The sequence below is a fragment of the Ilyonectria robusta genome, assembly GCF_021365365.1.
Source record: "Ilyonectria robusta strain PMI_751 chromosome Unknown BGZ61scaffold_72, whole genome shotgun sequence".
Taxonomy (NCBI): Eukaryota; Fungi; Ascomycota; class Sordariomycetes; order Hypocreales; family Nectriaceae; genus Ilyonectria; species Ilyonectria robusta.
This window is the reverse complement of record NW_025764506.1, coordinates 83,791-98,402: the sequence shown is the minus strand read 5'-3', so window position 1 is coordinate 98,402 and position 14,612 is coordinate 83,791. Positions and strand designations below refer to the sequence as shown.

Sequence of the window (14,612 nt, the reverse complement as noted above, 5' to 3'; positions counted from 1 at the left end):
CGCCTAGTTGAAGCGCTAACCGCCCCAGTCGATAACACTCTCGAAGGATATTATAGACGCAGGGATAACCTCATCGACGCCATCGTCGCTTACTGCAGCGTGGTAGAAGGCCGTACCGCACGTCGAACCAACGTCTCGGCAGCGAAGGAGCCGCTGTCCAGTTCTCATTGTGGCCCATCGGAAGATAGCCCTGTGGGTATCGCCGTGCTCTCTGTATTCGTCAAAAACGAGAAGGGGAGGCCGAGGAGATGTTTTATGTGCATCGGTGCTGCACTCTCTCTTGAACCAAACGACCCTCGTGTGAGCGAGCTCACCCAGGAGTTTTACACTTCCGGTGACCTGTCGAAGCACTTCCGCCGAAGGCATCTTGACCAGCTGCCTGATAATACCCCCTCTCGGTGTGAGGTTTGTGACCTAGACCTACAGCATAAGATGCATGTACAGAACCATGCCATGAGGGTTCATGGTACGGTATCCTAAGAGTTCCCTCGATTTAGAATAGCCTAAAACTTTTGCAAGAGGACTGTTCGGGCGCCCCGGCATTTTGGATACTAGCATAGAGAGCAAAATATAATAGATTCAAAGCGTTTTACTGACTAGAGGCACTAGACTTACGAGCTATTCCTGCCTCTTATTTCAGCGGTCTGCGTTGGCGATGTCTCCTCTTGTTCTTTTATTCTCCATTCTCTCATCTTGCTTGTCATCTTCGTCCTCCTCTGAGTCTCGCTGGCTAGCCATTGGACTGGACGTAGGTGATGGAGTTGTGATAGTCCTGGACTGCTGGAAGCTCGCTGGCGTTCTTCTAATAGCCAATGGATAAGCTTGCTCCTAATACAGAGTTAGCGAACAGTAAGTGCCTAGGATAGGTTTCCTCACAATGTCAATGAGAGGAGTGGGAAACAACGGGTCATTAGTAGAGTTATAGTCATAATGTCGATGATTTCGCCGAACTACGACGTAGACATCCGCGTTATAGCGATCGCTCAACTGGTTACATCTACGCATAAGACGTTGAGTGGCCCTAGAGAAGTTTTCATTGGTTCTGTCACGTTTCTGGGTTGAGGAAGAAAGGGAAGGAAGGGAAGGAAGAGTAGTCATGGTCTAAGCATGTAGGTACTGCCTTGACGAAGACGGACAGGTGGAAGGGCGCTATATTTATAGACGTTTTGACGTAGACAGGCGGACGCCCGAAAACTAGACTCTTAGCGGTAGCTGGCCATGCGCGGTGTCGATGTGAACCGGCGTTCAATGTCCATTGAATGATCAAACAGCAAGCGGGACCTGCCATGTCATAAGGTGTCCGATTATGTTAGGTTTAAGGGGCTTCCTACAGTACTAAGCACGCGTGTAGGTCGTTATGGGTGCGGGGTAGCCCCGAACCTGCGACCCGAGCGGTCGCGCTTCCGTAACGTTGTCGTCAAGGTCTATTGGAAACCATGCATACTTAAGAGTTGTTGCCGGTTAAGACAGTTGCCCCAGATTTCAGATTGCAGGTGAAGGAGAAGGAATATCAAGTAAATGAGTCAGGGACACATAGACGTGAAGATTAGATCCATGGGCTGTCATAAAGAGCACGCACAATGGTAGTGAACAATGAATAGGAAAGCCTCCCACTTTCGATCAGAAGTGGTTGCGGGTCTCGTATCATAGACGGGCAGGTAATACCCACAGTGAATGACTGAGAAATCGATAATATTCAAGATAGAAGATAAGATCGTAAGTCCGCTCTAAGACGCCCGCCAAATCCGATCGAGAGTCACCTCTTAAAAATCCGCAAACACCCCGAGTTCTCCGGAAGTCATCGTCCCGAGATAATGAATCGCGTAACTGCAGTCCACCACAGGTGATGCAATCTTGCTACGTCGGATTCAGATCTGCTGCAATAGCCAACGACTCGCCGCCGCCAACGGTTAATGGAGCAGACTATGAGGCACGAGCTTCGTCTGGTCACCCAGTCTAGCTTGAAAATAAGTCAAAATGTCCAGGTCAAGAAACCTGCCCACGCTGACTCTCATGGGAAAATAAAACGCAGAGAAAAAAACGAGGGAAAAAGGAGAAGAACCAATCCGACAATTAACGCTTGACCCACCCATTCCAACTGTACCTGTCGGCTTTCGCGGATCTATGCATCGGCACCACTCTCTTCTATCAATCGCGGTTCTTTTGGTTCATCATAAATGTCACTGTGGAGGCAATCCTCAATTGTCATCTGCACTAATTGGCCGAAGCTCAACTCAGGTGTTTCAAGGGTGGGCGGCTTAGCCTGTTCTTGCGACTGCGATACAAGACTTTGCATTGGATCAGCCACGGCATCTGTACTAAAGCACTGTTGCGGCGTCGATCGGACCATCTCATTTTGAGGCAAGGGTCTTCCAGGGGCAGCTGTACCGATCTGTTCTGGCATTTGCTGACCAAAAAGGTCCTGCGTCGATAGGTCTGGCGTTCCGCTGTGTGGTCGTGGCGTACTAGGACAAGGACTAACGCGAGGGAGCGTCTGCTGCAAAGCATATTGTTGCCCATTAGAATGATACTGCACCAATGGACCCGGGCTAACGTGACGGGGCGTCTGCTGCATGGCGTTCTCAGATACTTGATTCCAGAATTGTTGCCCGTTAGAATGATGCTGTACCAGCGGACCTGGCGTACCGTTATGCGGTCGTGGCGCACTAGGACCCGGACTAACGTGATGGGGTGTCTGCTGCGTAACATATTCCGGGAGGCAATTCACCGGCCCTTGACGTCCGGATGCGGCTGGTCCAGTCGGCTGCTGCATCTGCTGCGTATCATACCCCTGACGGTAATTCATTGGGCCGCGCCACCAGATTGCAATTGGTCCAGCCTGCTGTTGCTGCAGCGATCCAGGAGCCCATGAGGCTTGGAGACTGACTTGTGAACCGTCAAGTGCATTGCCGTCATTAGGCAGCCAAATTGTTTGTGAACTAACCGACGTGGGTTCCAGAGGAAGTTCACTCAACCGAACCCATCGAGAAAGAGAGAAGTCTCCATTATTGGGCAGGCCATCAATCCGCTCGATCTCCAGCCAACGGGATGGCAGGGTTTGGCGTAACATCGCTTCTTCAAGGACACGTGACAAATTAGTCAACTCCGCTTTTAAACATGGGTTGCACTTCCCGACGTATCTAACGAGAACGCCGTAGTCCTTGCACGAGACATCCTGGAGCCTTAGAATGGTAATGAGCATGGGCCAGCCGGAAGAAGACATATTGGGGACTTACCTTTTTTTTCCAAGGCGTAATCCAGGGGCGATCAGCGCACCGTATCCATACTCCCGGACCAATGCGAGTAGTGGCCTCCCGCTCCGGTTCCAGTTGTGCACCTTCTTCCTCTTTGAATCGTCATGGCGTAGAGCTTGAGCATCAGTTTCCCAGAGCTTGTCGACCAAAAAATCTACTGCCCCGGAGCGTCCTCCAATGGACAGAGATTCGGCCAACCTCTCATCTTCGGCAGCTAGCTGCACCAAATTAACCCTATGCATCAGGTTGTAGAATAACTTAACATCGGACGCCTCTCCAACTTTGCTCTCATAAACCTCAAGGCAGTTTCGCAGTGAAACGTAGGCTGAATCCGAGGGTTGAATTTTCTGTGGTTGCAGCCTCCTGCCTCTTAGGCATCGCAAGATAGATTGGGTGTTTTGGAAGTCCTGGGCATCATTAGGTTGTAGCAGGATCCTGAGGTCTCGTTTGAGCCGGGTGAATTCCGGCTCCCCAAAAGTCGGTGCTGGCCCAGGCTTCCTCTGGTTTTTCCCAGTTGTCCTTGTTTTTGTCTGTTTCGTCTGGGTTGCCGGATCGACATAATTCGGCTTGGAATTCTCCGTCTGAGCTGTGCTTCCGGAGTCATGTTGTTCGGAGTTCTCCGTCTCAGTAGGTGCACCTCCGGAATCACTGGATGAAGTTGACGAGGTGGAGGAATCTGTGGAGACATCGTCCAGCTGCGAGGGTTCCGATGTATCATCTTCGAACAGGGATCGTAAGTCATCCTCAGTTTCATCTTCAAAGTCAGCACGTCGACGTTTCAGCGGGTTGATGTCCCTGGGCGGTATTCCAAGTTCGGTGTTGAGTAGCGACGTCGACGGGTACGTATCGTCCAGGCGTTGAGGATGATTGTCGAGCGCGGAACTCTGCTCTTGCCCATCATAGGATTGTTGCCTTACGTCATGGCACGGGACAGGCGATGGCGTGTCTCCTGGCGTTAAAAGCGCTTCTTCCGCATTGCCCTCGTGTACAGGCAAGCCACTCCGGTCGAAAATCTGGTCGATGGCCTGTTGATTTCATCGATTAGATAGACCTCACTTTCTTGGGAGAATGAGGAATAAACCAGCAGAGTTTTTTGGTAAATTTCGATTTCGTGGCCTGGGACGAGAGACGATACGGTCGATCGCGATGGTGAGCAGGCTTCACGGTGTGGGGCGGGGGACGGCGTCACGTCGGGCGTTGCATGAGATCCTTGGGCAGAGGCTTCTTGAATTTTCGCAGCAAAACCACTGTGCTGGAGGATAGACTTGAATGCCTGTTTATGTCATAAATTAGATGGACGCCACTCCCGGTGCAAACAGTCAAGGGAGTGCAATGATGGATTCACCTCATGGATCCCTTGTAAACTCTCAATGTTTCGGACATCGATAAGATAAGACATGGAAAACAATGGGTGGCGGAGACGGGCGAAGTCAAGAAAGGCATAACTCAGGGGTACAGCGTGGACGGGGTGGGAGGGGAATTTATAGCTGCATGCACAATGATGCGGTGGCAGGTTCTTCCGCAGGTCAACGACAGGGCTGCTGCCTGAAGCGACGGTCTTTTTCTGTATAGTGTACAGACTTTTTCGGTGATATTACTAAGAATCCATTGTACATGTACCCAAATCGACTGTCTCAGGCGCCAGGGGACGCTTGTTCTTGAATGGTCATCTGCGGCGGCGAGTGGGGTCGCATCTCACCATGAGACGCCTTCAAGCGAGATTGACTAGTGAAAGCGTCGCGATTGGGAATACGAGAGCGCTGATTGGATCAAGCGTCTCCACTAGAGTGTGCCAGAGACCTTGATTCCCTTTCTTGTTTTGCTTGGGGACTGGAGGGGGGAAGGGGCGCTTTATACCTCGGACCTGACCTAAAGAAGGCGACGAAAGAAACTTTCTCTGAAGTCTCTCTAATGGCAGTCCCACTCACTTGGCTGACGGATTTTGTGATGAACATCAATAAATGAGAACCTTGGTCTGGATGTGCACCTGGAGGCCCAGAAAGTTCAGCGAAATCTCTAGAGGAATTAACGTAATCTACCACCTTCCCGGTCAGACCCCCTACTCGGTCAAAATTTCCCCGCCGCCGCGACCCGCACCTCACGGCAACACAAACTGAGCACAATGACGACAATTTATTCCAAGAGGCCGTTAAATCAATTCAGGACTAACCATTACACGTACGGGCAGTGTGTTCAAAGGACCTGCATTTACTACACCTTGGTGGCGCACGCTGTCTTGGGGCACTTAGCTCCTGCTCCTCTTCTATCCGTCGTTTGACCCGCTCCTCTTCTTCTCGCCGTCGCTTGGTCTGCTCATCTTCCTTCACTCGCCGTCGCTTCACTCGCTCCTCTTCCTTTTCTCGCCGTAGCCGGAGACACTCTTCGTCCTCTTGTCGCCGTCGCTCGGCCCGCTCCTCTTCTTCTTGCCGTCGCTTGGCCCGCTCCTCTTCCTTCACTCGCCGTCGCTTGACTCGCTCCTCTTGCTCTTCTCGACGTCGCTTAACCCGCTCTTCTTCTTCTTCTCGCCGTCGCTTTATCCTAGCCGTACCTTCTGCAACCGACAGAGTCCCGCTGTCGCTAATGTATTCACGGCGTTGTTCTTTTTTCTGCTTTTGCCGTAGGTTTCCTGACCGTAGTTGTCGGTTTTCGTCGGCAAGAAGGGCGGCGCTATGCATGGCCATTTGACAGCCTTTGATAAGCTGGTTGATAGCTTGTGAGACTGGCGAGTCTGGGATTTGTGGCCGGCGTTCAAGAAGCCTTTCGGCGTGAGTGTTAAGCTGGTTAACGTTATACGGGGTCTCGTAAGATTCCAGCCTCTTGTGGGGGCTTGGAGTGTTCTTATCACCGTGATCGTTACCCACTTTGTCAACCTGAACTTGTAGCCGCGATAATACCCTGTTTGGATCCAATGGAAAGGGACTCTTAGATCACAGGAAGCAACCTATCCTCATAGGATTCATATCGCGCTGCCGCCATCGAACTTGGAAACTTTTTAATACCTGTTGTGTGAGTCTGAAACAGGTGTCGCCTCTTGGAAGAGTTGTTAGAGTACAAAAGAAAGGATTACTGTATCTTCTCTTTAACATCAACAAAAATAAGCTTGCGCCAAGCCTTCAGAAGGTGAACGCAACTGGTACAAGGCTATACTCATTCATAAGTCCCGTGAGGATGTGAATAAAACATTTGTCAGAGAGAGGTCATCATCACAGATTACAAACGGAACACTCATGATCGTGCTTCATAGATGAGTAATTGATAGCTTAAATAAATAATTGATGCTGCCCAGGAAACTTTGCCAAGGCTAGAAGCCGCTCAGGACCTAGGTAAACAATTAGTTGCATATAGCCAGATACTGCCCAGGAAACTTTGCCTAGGCTAGAGGCCGCTTAGGACTTTCTGCTTAGATGCCCTGGCCTGCAACTAAGTGTTTACCCGGGTCGCAATTAAGACCCAGGTCCTGAGCATCCTCTAGCCTAGGCAAAGTTTCCTGGGCAGCATCTGGCCATATGCTAAGTGTTTACCTAGGTCCTGAGCGGCTTCTAGCTTAGGCAAAGTTTCCTAGGCAGTATCTGGCCATATGCAACTAAGTGTTTACCCGGGTCGCAATTAAGACCCAGGTCCTGAGCAGCCTCTAGCCTAGGCAAAGTTTCCTGGGCAGCATCTGGCCATATGCAATTAAGTGTTGACCCAGGACCGGTATCGCGGACTAGCTTACCTCGGAACAATACCAACGCCAACACTCCAGTAGGTCCAAATTATGCCATTCATATTTATATAATATGCAAATTAGGACTGATATCGATGCGACCACTTAATAACTAGGTGTTAGTAAAAGCCGTTTATTGACTATTACTTGAGAGCTATGATTTTATTTAATTATTGCTCGAGGCTCAAATTTCTAAATTCGTAACATTACGTATACAGTATCACTTTTTGTAAAAATGACCCGCGACGACCCTAATACTGATTCCGATTATGAAAGTCTCCCAGACTATGTCTCGGAGCCAGAAAACCTCGTCTCTGACTATCCGCATGCCCCACTAGACACGGTCGAATCTCCAATCCCATCAACAAGCAACATTACACTCGATATCCAAACCGATGTAACTTCTAAGGAATGGGAAGTCATTCAGATTCTTGGAGAAAAGGAAGTGGATGGTATCAAGTACTATGCCTTTGACTGGAAGCCCAGCTGGATACCAGAACATGATGCTGAAAACGCCAAGGAGTTGATTCAAGCTTGGCAGGAACAGAAGGCCAAAGGCCAAAAAAGGGGACACAGGAAGCGCAATACTACTCGGAGAACCGGAGGCCGAGGCAAGCGTCCAGTGCTTGAGTTGGGAGAGCACACGAAGGATGCCAGGAAATAAGAACGGCGACGGTTTAAGATAGTCAATGGAAATGAATTTATTAATGAAGATTATGTAACCTGAGCTGCCATAACGCCTCATGTTTCATAAGTTTTCAAATACGAGAACCAATCAACCCAATCATGCTTCCATTTCCCCTCCCCATCCATGCGAAATGCGTATCATTTTTATGCTTAGACATCGATGACAAATATCTTGCCCAGATAATTAAATCGTGGCGTACATGTGATTTTGCGAGAAGGCTAGCTATTGCACTGCCTGTAAGGCGGCCCCGCGGCGAGTGCTAGGAAAATATTGGAGAATATGCGCACAAGCATTATTCGAATAACCTATGCCTGTGCTTTAGTAATGGGAAGAGCCCTGTCCTTTTGAAGATAGCTGCAGGTTTTGGGCGGTGACAGTTAAGATTTCTGTACCTACCCTATATGCGTTTCGGAACACAAATATTTGCTTTAATTCCAATATGAATATTTTCTAACAAACCCTTCGTTGTTTCTTCTGAAAGCGGTTGCTAGTATCGAGTTGGCGGCGCTTCGAATTGCATGGAGTGCCGAACCAAGGCTCAAGCTTCTGTTGCCGCATGAGCCGTTCCAAGGTGAACGGCGAACCGCTGATATTACAAGGCTTGCCGGGTCCGTCCTGTAGTAGTATTTTAAATAGACCTTGTCTGTTGGGCATGTGGAACGCTACTTCCTGGTAGAAATTGCCGTATCCGTTCATGCCACCATCGCATTGGAACTCCGCAGGGAGGACTCGTCTTCCGCATTGCCAGAACGCATGGTTGTCTATTAATTGCTGCATAAAAACCTTCAACGCTGGGTCTCCGGCCCGCAGTCGGCAGGAAATGTAGCCGAAGCATTCATAAATCCCGTTGATATACTGGGGTGGACGAGAAGGGTCCAGCTCAAAAAGGAATTGTTCTGCTCGTAACTCTCGAGCTAGTGCCGTGATCGCTGGTGTGCTAAGCGCCGTCTCGCGAACCATTCGCGCAATTTCGCCGCTCTGCTTTACATCATCTAAGGGTGGTTGTTTTCCATCAACTCAATATTAAGACGATGAATATTAGGGCAATTGTCTTATCCTCTAGCCTCACAATGACCTGCCATCTGCCCTACTGATAACAAGTACAATGATGCCTCAGGCATCAACGATGACAATGTCCAGTTTTGGTTCCCTGCGTCCTATTGGCCTCTCTGTGCACCGAGTTGAATTGAATATCACATGATTTCCAATGCGATCGCCCAGCCTTGTGAAGCGGGGAAGTGAACACCTGCCTGCCTGACTTTCCACCAACCACTCCAAGAAATACTCGCAGTCAACAACATCGTCAATCCCAAAATCACATCGCCTTTACCTTGAGTACGCTTGCAACTATGCCTTCACGTTGGTCGCGGCTGTTTCAAGGACCAAAGTCCACTCTTACCCCCACTCCTACCCCATCTCCGGCCCCACCTCCGGCCCCACCTCCCGCATCTGCTACCCCGCCCAAAGAACACCCACAGGGTTTAGAGGTGGTGTCTGAAGGCGTCGATCCTGTCATCGAGTAGGTAATATCCGCTAACGTATTTCATCAGTGAGTGGATCAAATCAGTGAGTGGATCACTTATACTGTACAGCTAAAAGTAAAAATATTAGATTTTCTAAAACTAGCTATATAATTAATAAAAGTTTAAAAAAATTAATTTTAAAGTTCATATAAAAAAGTCATAACGTACTTCATCAGTGAGTGGATCAAATCAGTGAGCGGATCAAAAATCTCAACCCTTGCTTCCGAACATGTAATAAAAACACAACAGACCATTTAATCAATTAAAACTAATCGCCATGCTCTTCCTTAGACATCGCGGCAACTCTCTGACATGTCCTTGTATTATGACCTGTCTTGCCGCATGTCCTACAACGCCTTTCCTTCACTCGCGTCGACCCTCCTTGGCCACCACTTCTCGACGATTCGGCCGCTATCTGCGCATCAATGTCCTTCTGATCAATGGCTTCCCTGCCCTCATCTACTGTCATCTTCCCTCTATCCTGTAGCCGCCTTCTTTTTGCTCTGCGCCGCTTGCTAAGGGCTTCATTTGACTGTCGAAGGACCTCAACCTCAGACCTTAATAGTGCCACCTCGTGCATTATTCCCTTTGTTCCTTTAGAAAGTGACTTGAGCGCCTCAAGAATTGATGCTGGAGAGCTGCTCTGATGCCGCCTGATTCGTCTTTCGAGGTATTCAGATTGAGAAGTGGCCTCAAGGACGGTCTTTGGCGTCTTGGAGACCCAAGGGTCAGGGAGGTTGACCTCCTCCTCAACCGGTGTTGGAGTGCGCAGCTGCACATCAAGCCTCAATATCACACTTTCCGGGACCAAAGGAACAAGTCCGGCACCTCTAAATCCCCCCCTGATATTGCTTTCCGTCATAGCCGCTTGGTGGGCGGCATAAAATGCCGGAAAGAAGTCGGTCTTGGAAACATGGGTTATCCCGCATCTGATCAGATGCTCAATTTCTCGACCGTATGCTTTTTTAAGCGGCCCAAAACAACCGACATCAAGAGGCTGGAGTAGATGAGACGAATGAGGCGGCATACAGAGCGTGATGATGCTGTTTTCCTCGCAATATGCCTCGAAGTCAGCCGAGTGGTGACTTTCGTGCCCATCAAGGATCAGAAGACGATATCGACCATTTGATCGGGTCTTTGTATGCTGATCAAAGTGCTTGAGCCACTCAAGACCTGTCTCATTATTGGTCCAACCATTTTGAGTCGTCGCAATAGCCCAATCGCCCGGGAGGTTGCTTTCTTGGTACCAGTTGGCGAGGTGATATTGGCCCGCAACCACGATGAACGGCGCGATCGCCCAGCCTTCCGCATTGATCGCCTGAATAGCTGTAACCCATTCTCGATTTCCAGGCTGCACCAATTTCGGGTTTCCACGCCTTTCTGCGCCTGTAACGACCATTCCGCTTGCAATGACGCCCATCATAAAGCCAGTCTCATCAAAGTTGTAGATATCGGCGAGGGTGATACCATACTTGGCGATTGTGTTCTCTACGAGCCTGAACCAATTACGAATAATGGTTGGATCTTCACATTTAGCCCTCTGATAGTCGTATCTACGACAGAAACGCGTCTTGAGCTCTGGTTGTCGCTTAATAAATCTAGAAGCCCAGCACTTGCCAACAGGTGACGCGCCGCGGTCAGTAAGCAGTCGATTAGCCATTTCTTCAACACCACGCAGTCGCGGGGGAAACCCTCGCGAATCTAGATCAAGAATGAACTGAATGACAATCCTTTCCTCTAGATCGGATAGTTTGCGTGATTTCGGAACAATATCACATCGAGCAGGAATGCCATGGTGTCGGCGCCATAGCGAACTATATGGCGCATTGTAGATTTTTGCAGCGCGACGGAGAGCTAAGTTTGGCTCATTTTGAAGGGCTTGAAGAGCGAGAAGGATATTTGCCTCTTTATTTGATTGTGGCATGTTTGGTGGTTGAGAAATATGTGATTGAATGAAAAGAAGAGAGATTGAGGGATTTTTGATCCGCTCACTGATTTGATCCACTCACTGATGAAGTACGTTAAGATATTCTTTTTTTTTATATTTTTAATTAATTTATTAAGCTTTTTATATATAAAATTAAGAAAAAAATACAGTGCGAATAGGTTTTTTCTTAATAACTCTATAAATAAAAACAATTAAAATTTAATAAAATTCTTCGATATAAGTTCCTACTTAGTTAAGTTAATACTAAACTTTCAGGTATTTTAGTTGTAATTTGGATTTTTAATAATTTTTCTAAAATCGCGCTTTAAGGTGTAAATCTGACTGATCCACTTACTGATTTGATCCACTCACTGATGAAGTACGTTATTATCTTTAGCAGCTTGCGGCTTACTTGTCGTAGTATAGTTGCCATCCATGGTCTGAATGGCCACCGAGGAAGACATGGACCGCAGACAACGGCGTTCATTGGCTTCGCAATTTTCTTCCCAATGATCTCCCTAATGCGCGAATTCTTTGCTGGGGCTACGATGCAAACACTCATAGCTCCACTGGTGTGAGCTTCCAGTATCTGTACGATCATACACGAACACTTGTATCCGACCTATATAGGAAGAGGAAGATTACCAATATAAGGACAATATTGCCATTTGGTAGAGGGAGACGAATAACGCCCAAATAAATATAGACACTGGAACGGCCAGTCATCTTTATTGCACACAGCCTTGGGGGTATCGTTCTTAAGAGCATAAGTAGCTAAATACCTCGCACAACCTCATTAGTCTGGTAGTCTTTGACTAATGATAATAGGCTCTTATCCATTCCGATGCAGCTCGCCAAGGAGCTCTCCCCGAACATCGCTCAGTAAAGCTTTCAACATATAGAATCCTCTTCATGGGCACACCTCATCAAGGTGGGAATGGTGTCCAACTTGGACATATGCTTGCAAATGTAGCTTCTGTCTTCATTGCTGCAGATGACCGTATAATCAAGCATCTGGAAAGAGACTCAGAGTGGCTGCAGCAGCAGCTAGGGCAGTATGGTTGATACGAAAAGAGGCGATGGCCAAGGGCCAGAGGCCCTAGGGGGCACGAAGGGCCAGAAAGCTGCAATAGCAGGTGATGGATTGTATTGTTGTATGAAGAAGAATGATGATGAAGCAAAGTCAGAAGGGCCCTGCAGGCCCTTTTGAGGCATTGCTCACGTGACTGATGATCCTCACGTGATTTCACGTATCATATGCCGCACACAAAAAGAGACTCTACTGTCCTCAGTAGGCAAGACAAGGATAGAGCCTAGATCCATTTCCTTCCAAAGTTCCTTGCCAAATCCATCCGCGAGAAAATATGCCTCATACCGTAAGACGATCTTGTCTGCATTGGTCGGTCGGCCGGTCGGTCGGCTGCTTGGTGTTGCTATTCAGGCCCAGCGAAGGGGACAGCTTTGAGGGGGATCGCCGGTATCCAAAGGAGTTGAACCAACGGGATCCAAAGGGTGCCGCGAGGGCTGGGTGCTCAAGAGAGAGCCGGTGTTCGAGAGAGAGCCGGTGCTTAAGAGAGCTGGTGCTCGGGAGAGCTGGTGCTGAGACGGGCTGGTGCTCGGGAGAGCTGGTGCTGACGGGCCGGTATCAGGAGCGCAACTAAGGCGAGTCGGCTAAGATAGGCGATGCTTGAAGAAGCTGGTGCACAGAGGCTGGTGCCATCAAAGCCGGTATCGCAAAGCCATGGGCGACTGAAGCGGGTGCTGTCGAAGCTGGTGCTGTCAAAGCTGGTGCTGTCAAAGCTGGTGACCAAGATGCAGCAGTGCAATTGCTACCATTTGATACGAAAAGAGGCGATGGCCAAGGGCCAGAGGCCCTAGGGGGCACGAAGGGCCAGAAAGCTGCAGTGGCAGTGATGGATTGTATTGTTGTATGAAGAAGAATGATGATGAAGCAAAGTCAGAAGGGCCCTGCAGGCCCTTTTGAGGCATTGCTCACGTGACTGATGATCCTCACGTGATTTCACGTATCAATGGTCCAATCAGCGGAGACTTCATAACGAAGTTTGCCTATGAGGAGTACAAGACTCCGACCGTCCTTGGACATAGTATCATCCAACCGGTTGATCAAGTGGCTTATAATGTGTTAGGTGGTGCCAAAAGCATCGGCAGTTGTCCCTGGACAGGCAGACGCAGAGCCCATCGTCACCGATGCAGACCATATCTCCATGGTTAAATTTCGTTCTAAGGAGAATGCCAGCTACACAACAGTTGCGGAGCAATTACCGAAAACGCACCAAGCGCAAAGACGCCGCATAGAATAACTTTGCGCTTCGTAGCCAGTTGCGATTGTAGAAATACGGGCATAGGAATTAAGATGATCATGATGCCGGACGAGATGTTCAAGACAGCGTTGGTGATCATATGGTTTGTTTCGGCTGAGCAATTGACTAAACATTGAATCAACCATTTGCTCTATTTCCGCTCAGATGATCACTGTCCACTTACGATTCGGAGGAGGAACACTCCAGTACATGTGGAACGGCCGACACCATGCGGCGAAGAATAATATCTGCATGAGGACGAAGCCAACAATGACATAGCCGGAGACAATCTTGACAAGCAAGTTCTGTTTCAAGCTCGTGCTGTTTGATGTGTTAGATTCGTTACCTGTCACGACGGCGAGATTGAGTGACACCTACGTCAGCCGGCTGTACATGACCAACAGACAACCCTTAATAGCCCAGATGGTCATCATCTGCGTTTGCTCGGTGACTATCACTAGCTTCGACCCGTATTGCCTTTTCTTGATCTCGTCATCGGTGAGGACGATTTTGTCGGCGGGGTTGATAAGGTTCGTCGGCGTGTAGGTGAGGATGTGCACCACGACGAGCAACGCAGTGTAGCATCCCATGGCAAAGATCATGTGGTAATCATCGATCAGCATGCCCTTGAACGACCCGTACAGCATCCTCCGGGATGTCCTAGCCAGCACGGTCAGGTCGCATTCCCAATAGAGTGAAAAATCCGGGGAAAATGGACAAAAAACTCACATCCGCGCCAGGACCACTACGAGGGTCACGGCGTACCACGCCCACATTTCCGTGATGAAGGCCGACATGGCTGCTGGTGAGGAGTCGGGATCTGCAGTCGACGTTGCAATGGCGGGCCACCAAGCCCAGAGCAAAAAGAAAGTTGCGTGGGAGAGGTGCGAGGGGTCCGCATATGTACAGCCAGAATCAGCATGTCCATAATTCTAGGCCTTGGCAATATCCCCATAGGGCGGAGTATTAACACACTGATTGAGGTAATTCGCTTCCGTTACCGGTGATGTGGCTTGGACGGTAATAATGGGACAGATCATCACAGCCAGTCGCATCACATCACGAATCATGCCTCGACGAATCGTCCCATTTTCCCCGTCTCGTTCACACATCTTCGGCGGCCATCGGAGACCCAAGACGTGGATCACAGAGGCCTGAGCGCAACGGAGTTCGGTTGACAGACCGGAGCCATT

General features: G+C 49.1%; 4 protein-coding genes across 4 annotated transcripts; 2 read left to right on the top strand and 2 right to left on the bottom strand.

Annotated features, from left to right (window-relative positions):
• Window positions 1-2,910: 2,910 nt before the first annotated feature.
• On the bottom strand, window positions 2,911-4,721 carry BGZ61DRAFT_215778 (uncharacterized protein). Its single transcript, XM_046238053.1, has 4 exons — window positions 4,600-4,721; window positions 4,336-4,527; window positions 3,237-4,279; window positions 2,911-3,175 (listed from the first exon to the last, which is right to left on the bottom strand). Exons 1-4 carry the CDS (start codon window positions 4,651-4,653, stop codon window positions 3,112-3,114), a joined length of 1,353 nt encoding a protein of 450 aa, XP_046093966.1. The 5' UTR covers window positions 4,654-4,721; the 3' UTR covers window positions 2,911-3,111.
• A 2,474-nt stretch (window positions 4,722-7,195) lies between these two features.
• On the top strand, window positions 7,196-7,624 carry BGZ61DRAFT_487368 (uncharacterized protein; the record flags this gene model as incomplete). Its single annotated transcript, XM_046249961.1, has 1 exon — window positions 7,196-7,624. The coding sequence occupies one exon, from the start codon at window positions 7,196-7,198 to the stop codon at window positions 7,622-7,624; it is 429 nt and encodes a 142-aa protein (XP_046093965.1).
• Window positions 7,625-11,974: 4,350 nt separating this feature from the next.
• BGZ61DRAFT_309127 (uncharacterized protein) lies at window positions 11,975-13,368 on the top strand (the record flags this gene model as incomplete). The annotated part of the gene is made up of 3 exons (XM_046238784.1): window positions 11,975-12,153; window positions 13,142-13,217; window positions 13,246-13,368. Coding segments are annotated over 3 exons (378 nt in total), but the record flags the coding sequence as incomplete, so codon positions are not given.
• Window positions 13,340-14,216, bottom strand: BGZ61DRAFT_374480 (uncharacterized protein; the record flags this gene model as incomplete). The annotated part of the gene is made up of 4 exons (XM_046242337.1): window positions 13,340-13,545; window positions 13,604-13,740; window positions 13,798-14,079; window positions 14,149-14,216. The coding sequence occupies 4 exons, from the start codon at window positions 14,214-14,216 to the stop codon at window positions 13,340-13,342; spliced, it is 693 nt and encodes a 230-aa protein (XP_046093963.1).
• Between the last annotated feature and the right edge of the window lie 396 nt (window positions 14,217-14,612).